General features: G+C 37.8%; 1 protein-coding gene across 5 annotated transcripts in view; it reads right to left on the reverse strand.

Moving 5' to 3' along the window:
* LOC113477236 (collagen alpha-4(VI) chain-like) overlaps positions 1-12,997 on the reverse strand; it is a 70,172-nt gene that overhangs the window by 22,730 nt on the left and 34,445 nt on the right. For all 5 annotated transcript variants that reach the window (XM_026843450.1, XM_026843448.1, XM_026843447.1 and 2 more), the window contains 12 exons: positions 11,755-11,833; positions 11,014-11,159; positions 10,827-10,919; positions 9,297-9,350; positions 6,967-7,038; positions 6,455-6,481; positions 3,957-4,001; positions 3,667-3,720; positions 3,359-3,421; positions 2,307-2,372; positions 1,157-1,210; positions 164-199 (listed from right to left, as the gene is read on the reverse strand). In XM_026843450.1, coding sequence (XP_026699251.1) covers positions 164-199; positions 1,157-1,210; positions 2,307-2,372; positions 3,359-3,421; positions 3,667-3,720; positions 3,957-4,001; positions 6,455-6,481; positions 6,967-7,038; positions 9,297-9,350; positions 10,827-10,919; positions 11,014-11,159; positions 11,755-11,833 — 789 coding nt within the window. The remainder of the gene's footprint in view (positions 1-163; positions 200-1,156; positions 1,211-2,306; positions 2,373-3,358; positions 3,422-3,666; positions 3,721-3,956; positions 4,002-6,454; positions 6,482-6,966; positions 7,039-9,296; positions 9,351-10,826; positions 10,920-11,013; positions 11,160-11,754; positions 11,834-12,997) is intronic.

Genomic DNA, 12,997 nt, shown 5'->3' on the forward strand with positions numbered 1-12,997 from the left:
ACATATACCTGAGATCCAAAGGCTACCTTGGCTGGAAATAGACTTTTGATTGTTAAACATAAGTGTCTTGAATCACACCGAAATTTCTCCCTTAGGAGGGGCAAATGCTCAGGGTGCACATGTAGCTGCATATAGATATGTAGCAGCAGTGTCAGCCACTCACCTTTAGACCTGGGGGGCCTCTTCGACCAGCTGCACCCTAGGAAGGAGCGACATAAGAGATTACAATCCAGAACACTAAGCAAAATGTGAAACAACAGTTTATAATAAAATACATTACAAAATACAATCCAATACAGGTTATAGAAAGCAGAGATTACTTCCAAAGAACAATGAAAAAAGGGTGGATTTTGGACAGGATTTCTTACACAAGTAAGCCTTATCAAAAAAAAAAAAAAAAGGCTTTAGACCCTCAGTGAGTGCAGAGGAAAGCCATCTCAACAAAATTCTGGAAAACACCTTCCAGGTTAGTTGCCCCTTGGCTGAAATAAAAGAACAAGAGCCCTCTTCTCTCCCTCTGAGTTCTGAGGTCTGCACCACTTCCCACTGCACACTGCTCAGCAGTACTAGTGAACATTACTGTTAAACCTCACATCACTAGAGGCCTTTAGGATGTTTCTGCAGCCTAACTGAGGAGTGATCATTATTCCAGACTTTGGCATTAGGCACTATTCTGACAGACTAGCAGAGGTGACTTCGTAAGATCCAGTCTCTAGTGGATTAAAAACGGCAGCTCATCTGCTAGTCAGTCTTTATATAGGTTTAAACAGGCTCTGGGAACTTGCAGTCACAAGGAGGAAGAAGGGATAGATGTATTTATGGTGAAATTATGACACAATTAAGGCTCATAGAAAAGGTTGCATTGAGTTTAAGGCTTGTAACTTTTACATGAATCAGACCTGAAATTATAGGATGGTAAATTCCTGATTTTTAAAAAAAACCAAAACACATTGCAATACACATAAGATACTAAATACACATAAGATACTAAATTCAAAGCCAAATATGTTTCACTATGACAATTTTAGAAGATTTATGTTCCTTTTCTGTGCAGGAGTTTTAAGTGTGGCATAAAAGGAAGAGAGAAAATTTGGTTTTCTCAATGGGAACCCCACTGTATCAGTTACTTCTGCCCTGTACTGATTACTGTTCTTACATCAGGGCCAGCATCACCCTGCTCTCCTTGGAGTCCATGTGGTCCTGGGTCTCCCTGCAAAACAAAGTAATGAACAACTTCTTGAAATGCTCTTTCTTTTTCTTATACTTACACATTCTTTATACATTCATTCTTTGTTTCTTCTCCTAAGTAATTCCATTGCAACCAGTTGTAACATGTTAAATGCTGATTCTTGCTTTCTGCAAATCATTTACAATGAAAAATTATAAACCAAAGAGATCATGCTTGCTTTGGATTTCCAATCCATCAATTACTAAGAGCTGATACTTGGTCAAGTCTTTTGTGAAATCATTTTTGTTGACTTCAGCCTTCCAGATGGACATCTTAAGATGAAACAAACATCATCAAATTTTCCCCAAAAAGTCATCAAAACACAATTATTCTCCAAAGAGTGACCGTCACAGTTTTTCTGCTGCTTTCAACACACTGTTCATAGACATATATGCACACACATGTCTGAACATGTTCAGACACAAACTTGTAAAACAGAGGATTTTTCTCGCATCTTGCTAGTTCTCACCCTCTTAAGCTTTATCTACCATCACTTATATACTACTGTCTGACTACTTACTATCTTTGCTTATTCTTTCCAAAAAGTGCACTGGTAAAATGGGCTGTGCTTTTCTGTTATGTTTTTTTTCTTGCAGTATCACTCAAGCACCTCTTAAAAATTCAGATATCACTGTATAAGCACACATCCCAGTTCTTATGTTCTAGATACAGGTCAAAATGGAGTTTATCCACCACCCTGAGGAAACAGCAGTTCCCCATAGTAAAATGAGTACAGCCTGCTGATACCCAATGCATTTTTCCCAGCATGGTTTTTAATGGCATCCATACAACCCATTACTAGAAGCCTCTGAGGGTGGTGATGCAAATTTGTGGTAGAATAATATATTTATACTAAATCCTATCTTCCCTTACCTCTATATTATTGGAATATTTCCATAGTCTTTGTAACTTTTTTTTTTTTTTTACACTATCAAGCACTTCTCAAAGCTTTCTGTGTTGCAGACATACGCTAAAGGCAAAATACAAAACAGGAAAAGAGCTGCTTAGTCACTGGACAGCCAATAGAACCTATCAATTATGCAAATTCTCCCTCCATAGTAAAGAACTACTTGCTTACCTGCCGTGCTGAGTTTCCCTTTTCACCCTTCGGACCAGGAACATTATTGGTAGTCCCAGGATCTCCCTGGAAATGTTAAGCAGAAAGTTCAGCATTTTCAGTGACCACACCTTTATTACTTTGAGTGCAGGGGCAACATAAGGAAATAGGATTAAATGAGATTTGTCATTGCAGCCAACAAAAAATACAAAGACTATTTTAAATGAAGGTACATGGAACAACACTATATAGGAAGTTCTGCAAAGCCCACAATTTCTTTTGCAAAGAGATGAAGAAATATTACTAATAGGCAACAAATTAAACTCTGAAAATGTGAAGCTGTTCTGGCTGTTTGGGTATAGTTAACCAAGATCACAACTAGTTAGTGTCAGTTGGGGTTACACTAGAATGGAGTTCCATTTAGCCACTTAATGCTAGACACAGGTGAAATCCTGATCTCTCAAAGAGGCAAGTTACCATGACACCTGATTCTTTTTAAATAAGCATTAGAAGACAGGAGTCAACACTATATTTGACTGTTTGCAACAAATGTCTTTGGAATATGTGTGAGAAAACTTAAAGTGGTGATACAAGAAATGTGTTGTCTCTGTTGAAATTTTAGTCATCAGAGACTACATTTATACAGGGCTCTGGACCATGCAAGGAAAAATACATCAGCACGAAGATGTAATTTGCCTTTGCAGAGTTATAGATTGCTAACAAAGAGTCAGTGCACAAGGTTTTCAAGTGATCCAGAAATTCATCTGTAGGGTGGGGACCATCAGGGAGGACTAAATAGCTCCAAAAGGAGTTATGTTGCCCACAGTAAAAATAAAAAAACAAATTAATAAAAATGCAAGAAACAAGCAGGAGACCTGAGGCTTAAACACCTGCTTCAGTCCATCTGCATCTAAGGCATTCAGGACTCCTGGAATATGCCATACTTCTTGCAGAGTACTGCAACATCTAGGATTGTGAAAAACTCTTCAAATCACATATATTTCAGGCAGGTACATCACAAAAATCCAGGCATGAATCAGTGCAACCTAAGAAAAAAGAAGGAATACACTTACATGATCTCCTCTTAGACCAGATTCTCCTCGTTCACCTGGTTCTCCTCTGGGGCCTTTTCTGCCCTAAATTCATAAAAAGAGCACAAGCAATCTGGGTACAGGTAGAAACAGTATCTGTGGTAGAGGAAGACCAGATAACAGAACACAGATCTGTTTAAGCCAGTGGAGCTACACAGAATTACAACAGGAGCCACATCATATTAGAGAACAGGCAGCTATTAGAAACAACTCACAGGCATTACAGACAGCATTACACTTTGGAAATATGTTTCCATAAAATCTAAACATTACTATAAAGGATACTTCACCCGTTTTCCCATGTTGCCTTTCTCTCCTGAAGGTCCAGGAAATCCATGTTCTCCCTAGACTCACAAAGGGTGAAGAAACAAGAAAAAAAATTAATGGTTGTTCCTTCTGTGAAATGTGGTTCCCAGATTTTGTGTGGCAGAATCCAGCTTCAGTCAGATATGCAACTCTAAATACTAAACAACAGAATTTCTGTTCAGGATTAAAGCCCATTCAAAGGCATTAAAATCTGTACTTTTGAACCCTGAGCTTGGTGTCTTTAATCGCACTGCACATTTAAAGCAACAATTACCTGCTCTCCAGCAGTGCCATCAAATCCATTCTCACCATGTTCACCCTGTAGCAATAAGCCAAAAAAAAAAACCAAAACAAAACATTAGCATCAGTCCACTTGCCCCTTTGAGCAAGGGACGAAGAGTTCACCCTGCTTTTGGAAACTTGATTAAGAATAGTGAGTTTTGATGACTAGCAAGAATAATAATTAAAAATAGGAATTAATAATTCAGATTTTTAATTAATTAACTTCTAAAACAAATAATCATTAAGAACACTTAATAAGAACAATGGTTATTAAAACTACAGATCTTAATCAGGATTTGAATTCTGCTTTTCCATCTGCTAGTTTTCAGATCTTTTTCCCAACTGCAGCGCCTTCAAAATCTACATATATTCCAAAATGTAATTACTAGTATCTGATAATCTTCTCATTCTGGTGTCAACCATCATGTGTGTGTGTATTGTGCTTCTTTTTTTTTAAATAATTTTATACTGTGAACAGTGCGTTGAAAAGCTAGAAGAAATAACCATGATAAAAACAATTACAGGAGACTAATCTTAGGCTTTAGGACTTGTTAAAGAATCTTCATTACTGCCTCAGCAATGTGATGCTTGCTACCTAAACAGCAGCTACATTCCCACTCAAACACACACTGCTCTTCTTGTTCCTTTGTCTGCAAAAACAAATCACATTGCAACCATTTGGGGAAGCCATTTTCTCACAAAACACCCATCCTAACCTTAGGGAGTTTGATATGTTAATTTGTTGTTCAGGTGAAGAGTGAGGATTCTGAATAGAGTTATAACTGCTAGAACCTTATCTCGTTTATATGTGCTCCACAATGTTTTAGACCTGGCCAAACAACACACTCAACTTTTAAAGGATACTTTGAAGTGATGCCTCTGTCTTTCTTTACTAGGATAAAAATGAAGGAATTAACTGTGATGTTTTTATTTGCAGTACGAAACTAAATCAGAGGAGACCACTACCCTGAAAGCTGAAAGGATGTTCAACAAATCACTGGAAATGGCACAAGAGAATGTTGTAAATGCTAGCTAAACCAGTAAGAGTCTCACTTTGACAGAGATTACGGACACAATTGCTTTGTAGGTTTTGATGGTATATTGACTTTACAAAACCACTTAGTTAAAGTTCCTGAGGAAATTTTTCATTCATTTATAACAGTTTTCTGTGTACTACAATAAAAATTAGCTGGCTGTACATTTTAGTACAAGTAATACTTAACAAAAATTTCTTGAATAAGTATTCCAGAAAAATTTTGAGCAGTAAGAAATCATGACTTTTATACAAGCCTTCATTTTTCCCTCACTCATGTTCTGCTTCACAAAATCTGAGCGAAACTTAGTACTAAATATTCAGTATTGTCTTTTTTTCTCTAAATAGCTGTACTAAAATGCCTTGCAAACTGCAATAAACTGCCTCATAACCTTACTAATTTAGCAGTATTGAATCACATTTTTCATGTGCTGAAAGCTTCATATTTTTAGTGAAAATAAAATTAGTGGATATAATGATACAACACAGTGAAGACATTTACATATTCATTGGACTTCAGTAGAGTTTGTTCTCCTAGTAAGTCCTACTGTAAAATTCAACTTAGTCAAAATCATTAGCAAGCACTCTCCCTCTTCCATAATCAGGTAATTCAGATATTTTAAAGGAAGACAAATTACTGCAGGGAACAGAGCAGAAAATGGAAAACAGAAGAAAAACACATGGGAGGATTTAAAAAGTCAGTACAGAGCAGTATTTTAAATAGAGCTGAGGTATCAGAAACACCCTCTGAACTTTCTCACATGTACAGCTGCTCAGGTCTGGAAGCAAATATCTTCTGAGTCTTTGAGGCTCTTAAATCTTTTCTAGGAGTGGTTTTGTATCAAAACACCCAATACAATTTGAATTCATTTGAATTGCTCTTGGGAACTAATATTGTCATATTAGATCATTGTCTTCCAGGCTTCACATTTTATTAATGAATTGGTGACAATATCTTTGATGAACAGCTATGTTTGAAAGATTAAATAAGCAGAATTGCAAGATCAATGGTGACAAAAACAGCTGAAGATAAGATAGATATCAAAAAAGGGTCAATAACGATTCAGTGAAAATGCTGTCTAAATCAGTAATAAATATTAGTCACAATCTTTTTTTCCTCTTTTTGCTTTGCTTCCTCATCAGTTAGGATGAGATTCAGCTGACCAGAATTACCACCTTGACAGATTATTAAAATAGCCAGTAAATAAATTCCTTTCCTGTCAGACTAAATCAACTATGACTGCAACCATGCTAAAAATACAACACTGACAGTTTTTAACCTAACAGCCCACTTAAATCCCTTTTTATACAACCATAGCAAAAGTACATTAAATATTCTGAAGTTCTTACACTGTTTTCCTTCCTTGCTGATATTTTCAAACAATAAGATAATATGAACTTAAAAGGAAGCTGAACACTGATCTCAAAGAAAACTGATCACACATGAAAACACATACCTGACTTCCTCTATATCCTCTGGCCCCCTGAAATTGAAAATAAACACAGATGAAATTTGGTGAAAGTGTTTTTATTAAGCGTGATAATAAGAGCACAACAGCATGCTGCTTGCTGGGCAGAGGCATGCTGGGCTTAGTATTTGTAGTCCCTACTGTAAAACCCCCTATTGCCACATATGGAATTGACCCCTTTCCTGTGAGAAGACAGTATAGCCTTCATTTTCTTTCCCGTTATGTAAAGCTTTATAGGTTTAACTAAGGCCAGTCTGGATTTGGTGGTGGAAAAAGTCACTGGCAAGTTGCTGAGTCAGCAAACTCATTAGCAATTTGACCATGCTTCAGTTATACAAAGTACTTCTCAAAAAAAGACAACAAAAATTGTCTGCTGTTCTCACAGCTGGGTCTTGCTGTCCATCCATGCTTCGGGAAGACAGCACAGGCATTTGTCCTCAGTACAGAAAGGAGCCTTGTGGAAAACAAAATTAGGAAACACTTCAAAGTGACATACTTGCCTTATGGCCTCTGGCACCTGGACATCCCCTGTCTCCTTGAGTCCCATTGAAACCAACTGGGCCTCTCTCCCCCTGAGAAACAAAGAGAATATTCAAACTCATCCATACAGTGATGGCTACTCATTAATTCATCATATAAGATTAAAGCAAGACAGAATTATATCACCATTCACTGCACTGAGGACACAAATGGAAGGATGAGATGTTCATACGGGTCATAAGAGAATAGTCAATTACTAGTTTGAGTTGCACCTGGTTGTCTGCTCTCCCTATCCTGACATGTTGTAGATTGGACCACCAATCCCTGACTGAAATCTCTGTACTTGAAGGTAGGCCTTCTGGTGGGTTGTTGTTTAGCTAAATATTGAATGACTTTCATCTAGTCACTGATCTCTGAACCTATTATCAACCAGGTTAGGATAAAAGTTCTTAAAAAAACTGGAAACAGAGAAGCATCTCCCAGCAGATCCCCTTAAAATTGCTGTCTAAAAAGTTAAACAATGATAAACAAAATGAGAACACACAGTAAACATGAGATTTCCTCTACTACCATGCAAAAGGGAAGACAAACTTGAAGAGCCTAAGATCAGAAGCACAGAGACCATTCTCTTTCTTTTCTCATCTTTAAAGGAAGGTCCCTTGAAACTAGCAGAAAAGCAACATGGATCACATTCTAGCTTAGGTCGACAATGGTGCCACAGAACCACACCACAGTATGAAAAAACAGATGTTTAAGCATTTTGGGCTGGCTGCATTGCCTATGTGAAACATTAAGACTAATTCCTGAGCTATGTACTACATCATGATAAACTAAAGCTGTCCAGCCTGATCTCCTCAACCTCCTTTCCTTGGGGCATCTTCTGTAGCCCACTATCAGCAGTCTGCTTTCTGCTGTGCATTCACTACATTCAAGTGGTTTGGATGTTTCGAATTCTTATCTCGTGGATGGAAAAAAAATTAGCTAAACAAGGAAAATGTACAATTTATAGGCTTCACACACAAGAGATGGGGAAAGTTTCTGAAAGTGTAGACATAACTTCTCATCCTTCCACAGTAAAGAGAAGGAAAATGAAGGGACCTGAAAACTCAGAAACAAGACTTCCATAATTTATCTGTTCTAGAATATTATTCTGGGTTCTCAGAAAGTCAAAAATAGAAATTCAATTTCATATACAAAGAAAAATTTTAAGTTGTTTTCACCCCTTTGCCACTTCAAAAGTACAAGGTTTAGAATCTTTCCATTCAAAATGCTGTGGTGAAAAGTTTGGGTCATCCCATTTCAATATGTTCAAAATGTTTCCCGTTTTGAAAAACACTCAGGGTTTGAATTTTAATCTCTACTTCTATCATGTCATTCTTAACTGTGAAAGGATGTGAAAGTAGTCCTATTTCTGAATAACAAATATTTCTAAGTCATTCTGGAATTTGCTTATATGACATTTTAGTCTATTGTTCAACAAATCAGATCACCTGAAAAAAAAAAAAAGTGGAAACTGCTCCAGTAGTTACAGCCGGTGATTCCAAAGAAATAGTAAAACCACAACACCATTTCTTGATAACCCCAGATAACAACTGTTCTTATCCATTACTTCCTTTCTCTGAATATACAGTAAGCTTGTCCCAGGCTGCCTCACCAAAGGCAAATTCAGACTGACCAACCTGCTGTGAGAATTGGGACTACTCCAATGTGGATTTTACAGTTACATACAGAGAGAAATCCCCAGCTGATTCTTTTGTTTGCAGGCTTCTCACCTATATTTGAGTAATATTCACGTCATGGGCGCAGTGTTGTAAATCTAGTTCTATGCTTATGGTGCTAAGGAAAATATGTCTTTTTCTTTGCAGGATATTTATTTGCTTGTTTCTAGACAGCAAAAGAGAAAGAAATACTCCTAGTGGGTTGAGCTGTGGCTTATGCACATTATGTTCATGTCAGGAACAGGACACCATAAAAGATTTGTAAATCAGCAAAACACACAACAAAATTTAGCTTTGTTATCCAGTCATAAGATATTCACTCATGCTAAGAAGGGAAGGGATGTCTTTTTCTGTAAGAACTATGAGCACAGAATGTGGCACAGTCATGAAAAATGCGTGTACAAGTTAGTCAAATCTGCCACATAAAATGCTGTTGTGTGATTCTTTCTAATTGATTCTGTTTCTTCATTAGAAGTTATTACTAACTATGGTGGGGTACAAATGCACAGAGAATCAAGACTATATATTTACTTGCTTAAACACATCGATGAGCACTGAGTAAATGAGCAAATGCAGACAGGTTCAGGCACCAACCAACATAATTTTAGCAGGAAGGAATAATGTTTACTTACAATCCCACCTTCCTCACCAGGATGGCCAGGAGATCCTCTGTAACCTGTACTTCCCTGAAAAACAGGAACTTAAGAGATAAGTAACACTGTTCTCCAAGCACACAGGGTTACTCTCTATCAGATTACTCTGCACATGGAGATAGAAAACATTTCCTGAAAATTAGAACTGGCTATGCTGAGGAGGGTAGGCTCCATCAACTACATTTATACAGATACTCTGCACAGTCCTAAGTACTTGACATGGCTGTCAAATAAAAAAATAAAAAAAAAAAAACCAACACAAAACACCAAAAAAACCCTCAGACCTAATGTTCAATACAAAATTTCTGTATGTTATTTCAGGAAACTGCCTGATGGGTTAACAAAGTTCATTGGGATATTTAGTCACATTAAACATCTTCCTTAGTGATTTGGAAAAGGAAGCATTATACAGTAATGAAATTCTAAGATGCAATTAAAAAAAAAAAAAAAGGGAGATGAAAACTTGTTAGGACGAAGATATTGCAACATCCCCCAAAGGCTTCTAGGAATACTGCAACTTTGTATTTGAAGTCATGCAAACCCATACCCTCAGGGCAAAACCAAATGGAATTTCTAGGAATGAAAATGATCAAAAATGAGACATGAATTTGTGTGTAAAAACAGTCTTCTACAACTGGAGGCTGTACAACTTAGGTATCATGCCTGTCCACCTGCAAAACAACTATGTCTATATTCTGAACACCGTTTTGTCTAAGCATGTTAATCTAGACATTTTAGTAAAACAGAAAAATGTAAGAAAACCAACAAGAGAAATGGAAGAAATCAGTAAGTTGGTTTATAAATAAATGTTAGAAGATTATACTTTTGCTAACAGATAACCAAAAATTCATTTATCTGCAACACATAACTGAAGAGTGTGAAATACAGGTGTAATTTACTTAGTATGTTACTGGAATAAGTAGAAACGATGGAATGAATAGTAGTCAAATGGAAACTACATACACTAAAATCCTTAATAAAATAAAAATTAGGATGCTGTAGAAGTGGCAATATCTGTAATATTCAAAATGCTTAAAACAGACAGTATCAAATTTTAAAGGAAATAATGTCAATTAGTACTGTATTGGATAAGAAGAAACATATAGAAGATATTTGAAATAACCAGAGGCACAAAAGGATAACGCTCACACGTGGCAAAGAAGGATTATTTTCTACTCTTAGCTTGTCAGCTGGAAGTTTCTCATTCACAATGGCTAATAAGCTTCTTGGTTAATCAGACTTAATTTTTTTAATCCCTCTCCATTTTCTGCTGAATTGGTGAAGCAGAGTGCTTAATGATTTTTATATGTATGAATGATTTTCACTACAAAAATACTTTTGTAGTAGGAACATGCAACAGAGAAATGATCACATTTCATGTTTCTCCTTCATCTTTCCTAACAGCAAAGGTCACAGGCACATGCATGCATGCTCTGAAACCTTACAAAAAATGAAAACACTTTGAAAAATAAAGCAAATCTTAAGTAATGTCTATCTTAGCTCTCCTACCTTCATTCCAGGACTTCCGTGGCTACCTTGATCACCGTTTTCTCCAAGGCATTTACAAACAACTTTACAGCATTTCCTTTCTGCAACAGTATCCTGAAAAGACAAGAAGCATTTCATTTATGTATATTAATCATAAAACAAAGACCTATTTTTTTCTCCCTTTAGTTTATATCACAGAAGAACTTACAAGGTTTCTCTGCAAGATGTTTGCAATCTCTGCAAACCCAATACTCAGAGGTTCATTGTATCCAAACCCTCTGCCAAACTCTATTTCTCGAAGTTCAGTCAAGTTCTGTGTATTGTCCAGGCCAACTAATAGAAGTGCATCAAGACCTTCAATGTAAGCATACATATAAAGTGGTGAATGCCTGAACTATATTAGTTAACCAACAGTATCAATCATTGTGAATAACAGCAGTTCTCTGAAAGACACATTTCATGGCTTCAACACAGTATGTTAAAACAAATCAGGCTATTGAGAACATTGTACAAGAGAAAAAACCAGACCAGTAATTTTCCAATCAAATTCTCTCCCCATTTGTCAGACCAGGCTGCTACTCAGTGCCCAAACAGAAGTGTAAAACTGATTTCTCCTGCAGAAGTCAGAGTTGGGTCTAACCTCTGGTGCTCTGCTCATCAGTGAGAGGGGCTGCCCCGAACTGCCCCAGCTGCTGGATCTGGACTCCAGAAATCAGAACCATCCCAGGCCCTCTGCACCCCTAGGCATGTTTCTGCCATCATCTGCCAAACAGTGTCAAGCCATCGTGTACACTGGTTCACATGGAGAAGCAAACACTCTCCCAGTGACCCCTGAGGAATGCCATGTGAGTGTGGGGAGGTAATGTTGTGTGGAAAAGGTGCAGCATGGAAGCAATACATTGAGCCACTGGTAGTAGGAGGCTGGAGCATCAATGCAGTACTGTAATACCTTTAAGGCGAAGAGAGTCAGCTGCTTTTCTGAGATCTTCCAGTGAATCATCCAGCCCGTCTGAAAATACTAACAGAACCTGTCAGAAAAGGGAGCAATGCCAATTCAATTGAGAAGAGACAAAAAAGTACAGTTTGCCTTGAAAACAGGCTATGTGGTAGTCAAATTGCACTGAACCATGGTACATCTGAAACATGTGCTGGAAAAAGTGCTGAGGAGCAAAGAGAACAGAACACAAAAGCCTCCCTTCCCTGTGAGCATTCTCATTTGAGAGATTTGTCCTGCTGACCAGTTCATAGCATTGCTATCAATTGTATCTGTCTTCACCTTAGTATGCTAGGCAGAAGGCCAATTCTGCTGTGATTTATCCACTGAAGAGCTTTCTCTGATATCAGAAGAGTTCTCCTATATGTGAATGTGGAGAGGAACTTAGAGCAAACAAAAATTTTCCTTTCTGCAAGAGCAGCTCCAGTTGGCTAACCGAGCCACACCAGGAAGTGCGTCCTCTCTGGGTCCAATCCTCCCTCCCCACAGATGCTTATGTCCCCTTGCCCTTTCTACATCAGCCCTGCATCACCCTGCTCCACTCTGCCATATCTTTCCTTGTTAAGACACATAAGGCTTAGCTCACACAAGGACACTAATCCTGACCCCTTGTATTGGCTACATTCCCACCTTTTCAGGCCAAAGAGCTATAGTTAAGCCTCTTTCAAGGCTGAAGAAAGCACAATTTCTTACAGTTCCACTTCAAGCTACCAGTCCTTTCCCATTTCTCTGCTCATCTTCCCCCTTCAAACCAGCAGAAATCTTCTCAGGCCTTGCTCATCCAGTGGATTATGTTTCTCAGAAAGAGGCTGCACTTAACTGTGCAGACTGTCTCCTGTCTCCAGTCATAATGATTTTAAGTCCTCCTAAACCCTCTGACACACAAGTGGACAACCACAGCTAGAGCTCCATTCCTGAAGTGACTGCCTGATCAATTATCCCACTTCTATTCTAAAGCAGCAAGGACACTAGAGTTTAAAAATGGGCAGAGTTAACTGGTTTTGGCAGTGGAAAGTTCCCAAACATCCAATATGGATGCCCTGGTATTGATTTTACATTTGCTCAAGCAGAGTGTGATACAGTGGAGAGCTGGACCATAAATGGTTAAACACATCACAGACTGTTAGAAACAACATTGCAGATTTGGTCTTGATGCTTCTTTTCTGGCAATCTTTTTATTTTAAACACATGGGGGGGG

Source organism: Athene cunicularia, assembly GCF_003259725.1.
Source record: "Athene cunicularia isolate RWA chromosome 2 unlocalized genomic scaffold, athCun1 chr2_part1, whole genome shotgun sequence".
Taxonomy (NCBI): Eukaryota; Metazoa; Chordata; class Aves; order Strigiformes; family Strigidae; genus Athene; species Athene cunicularia.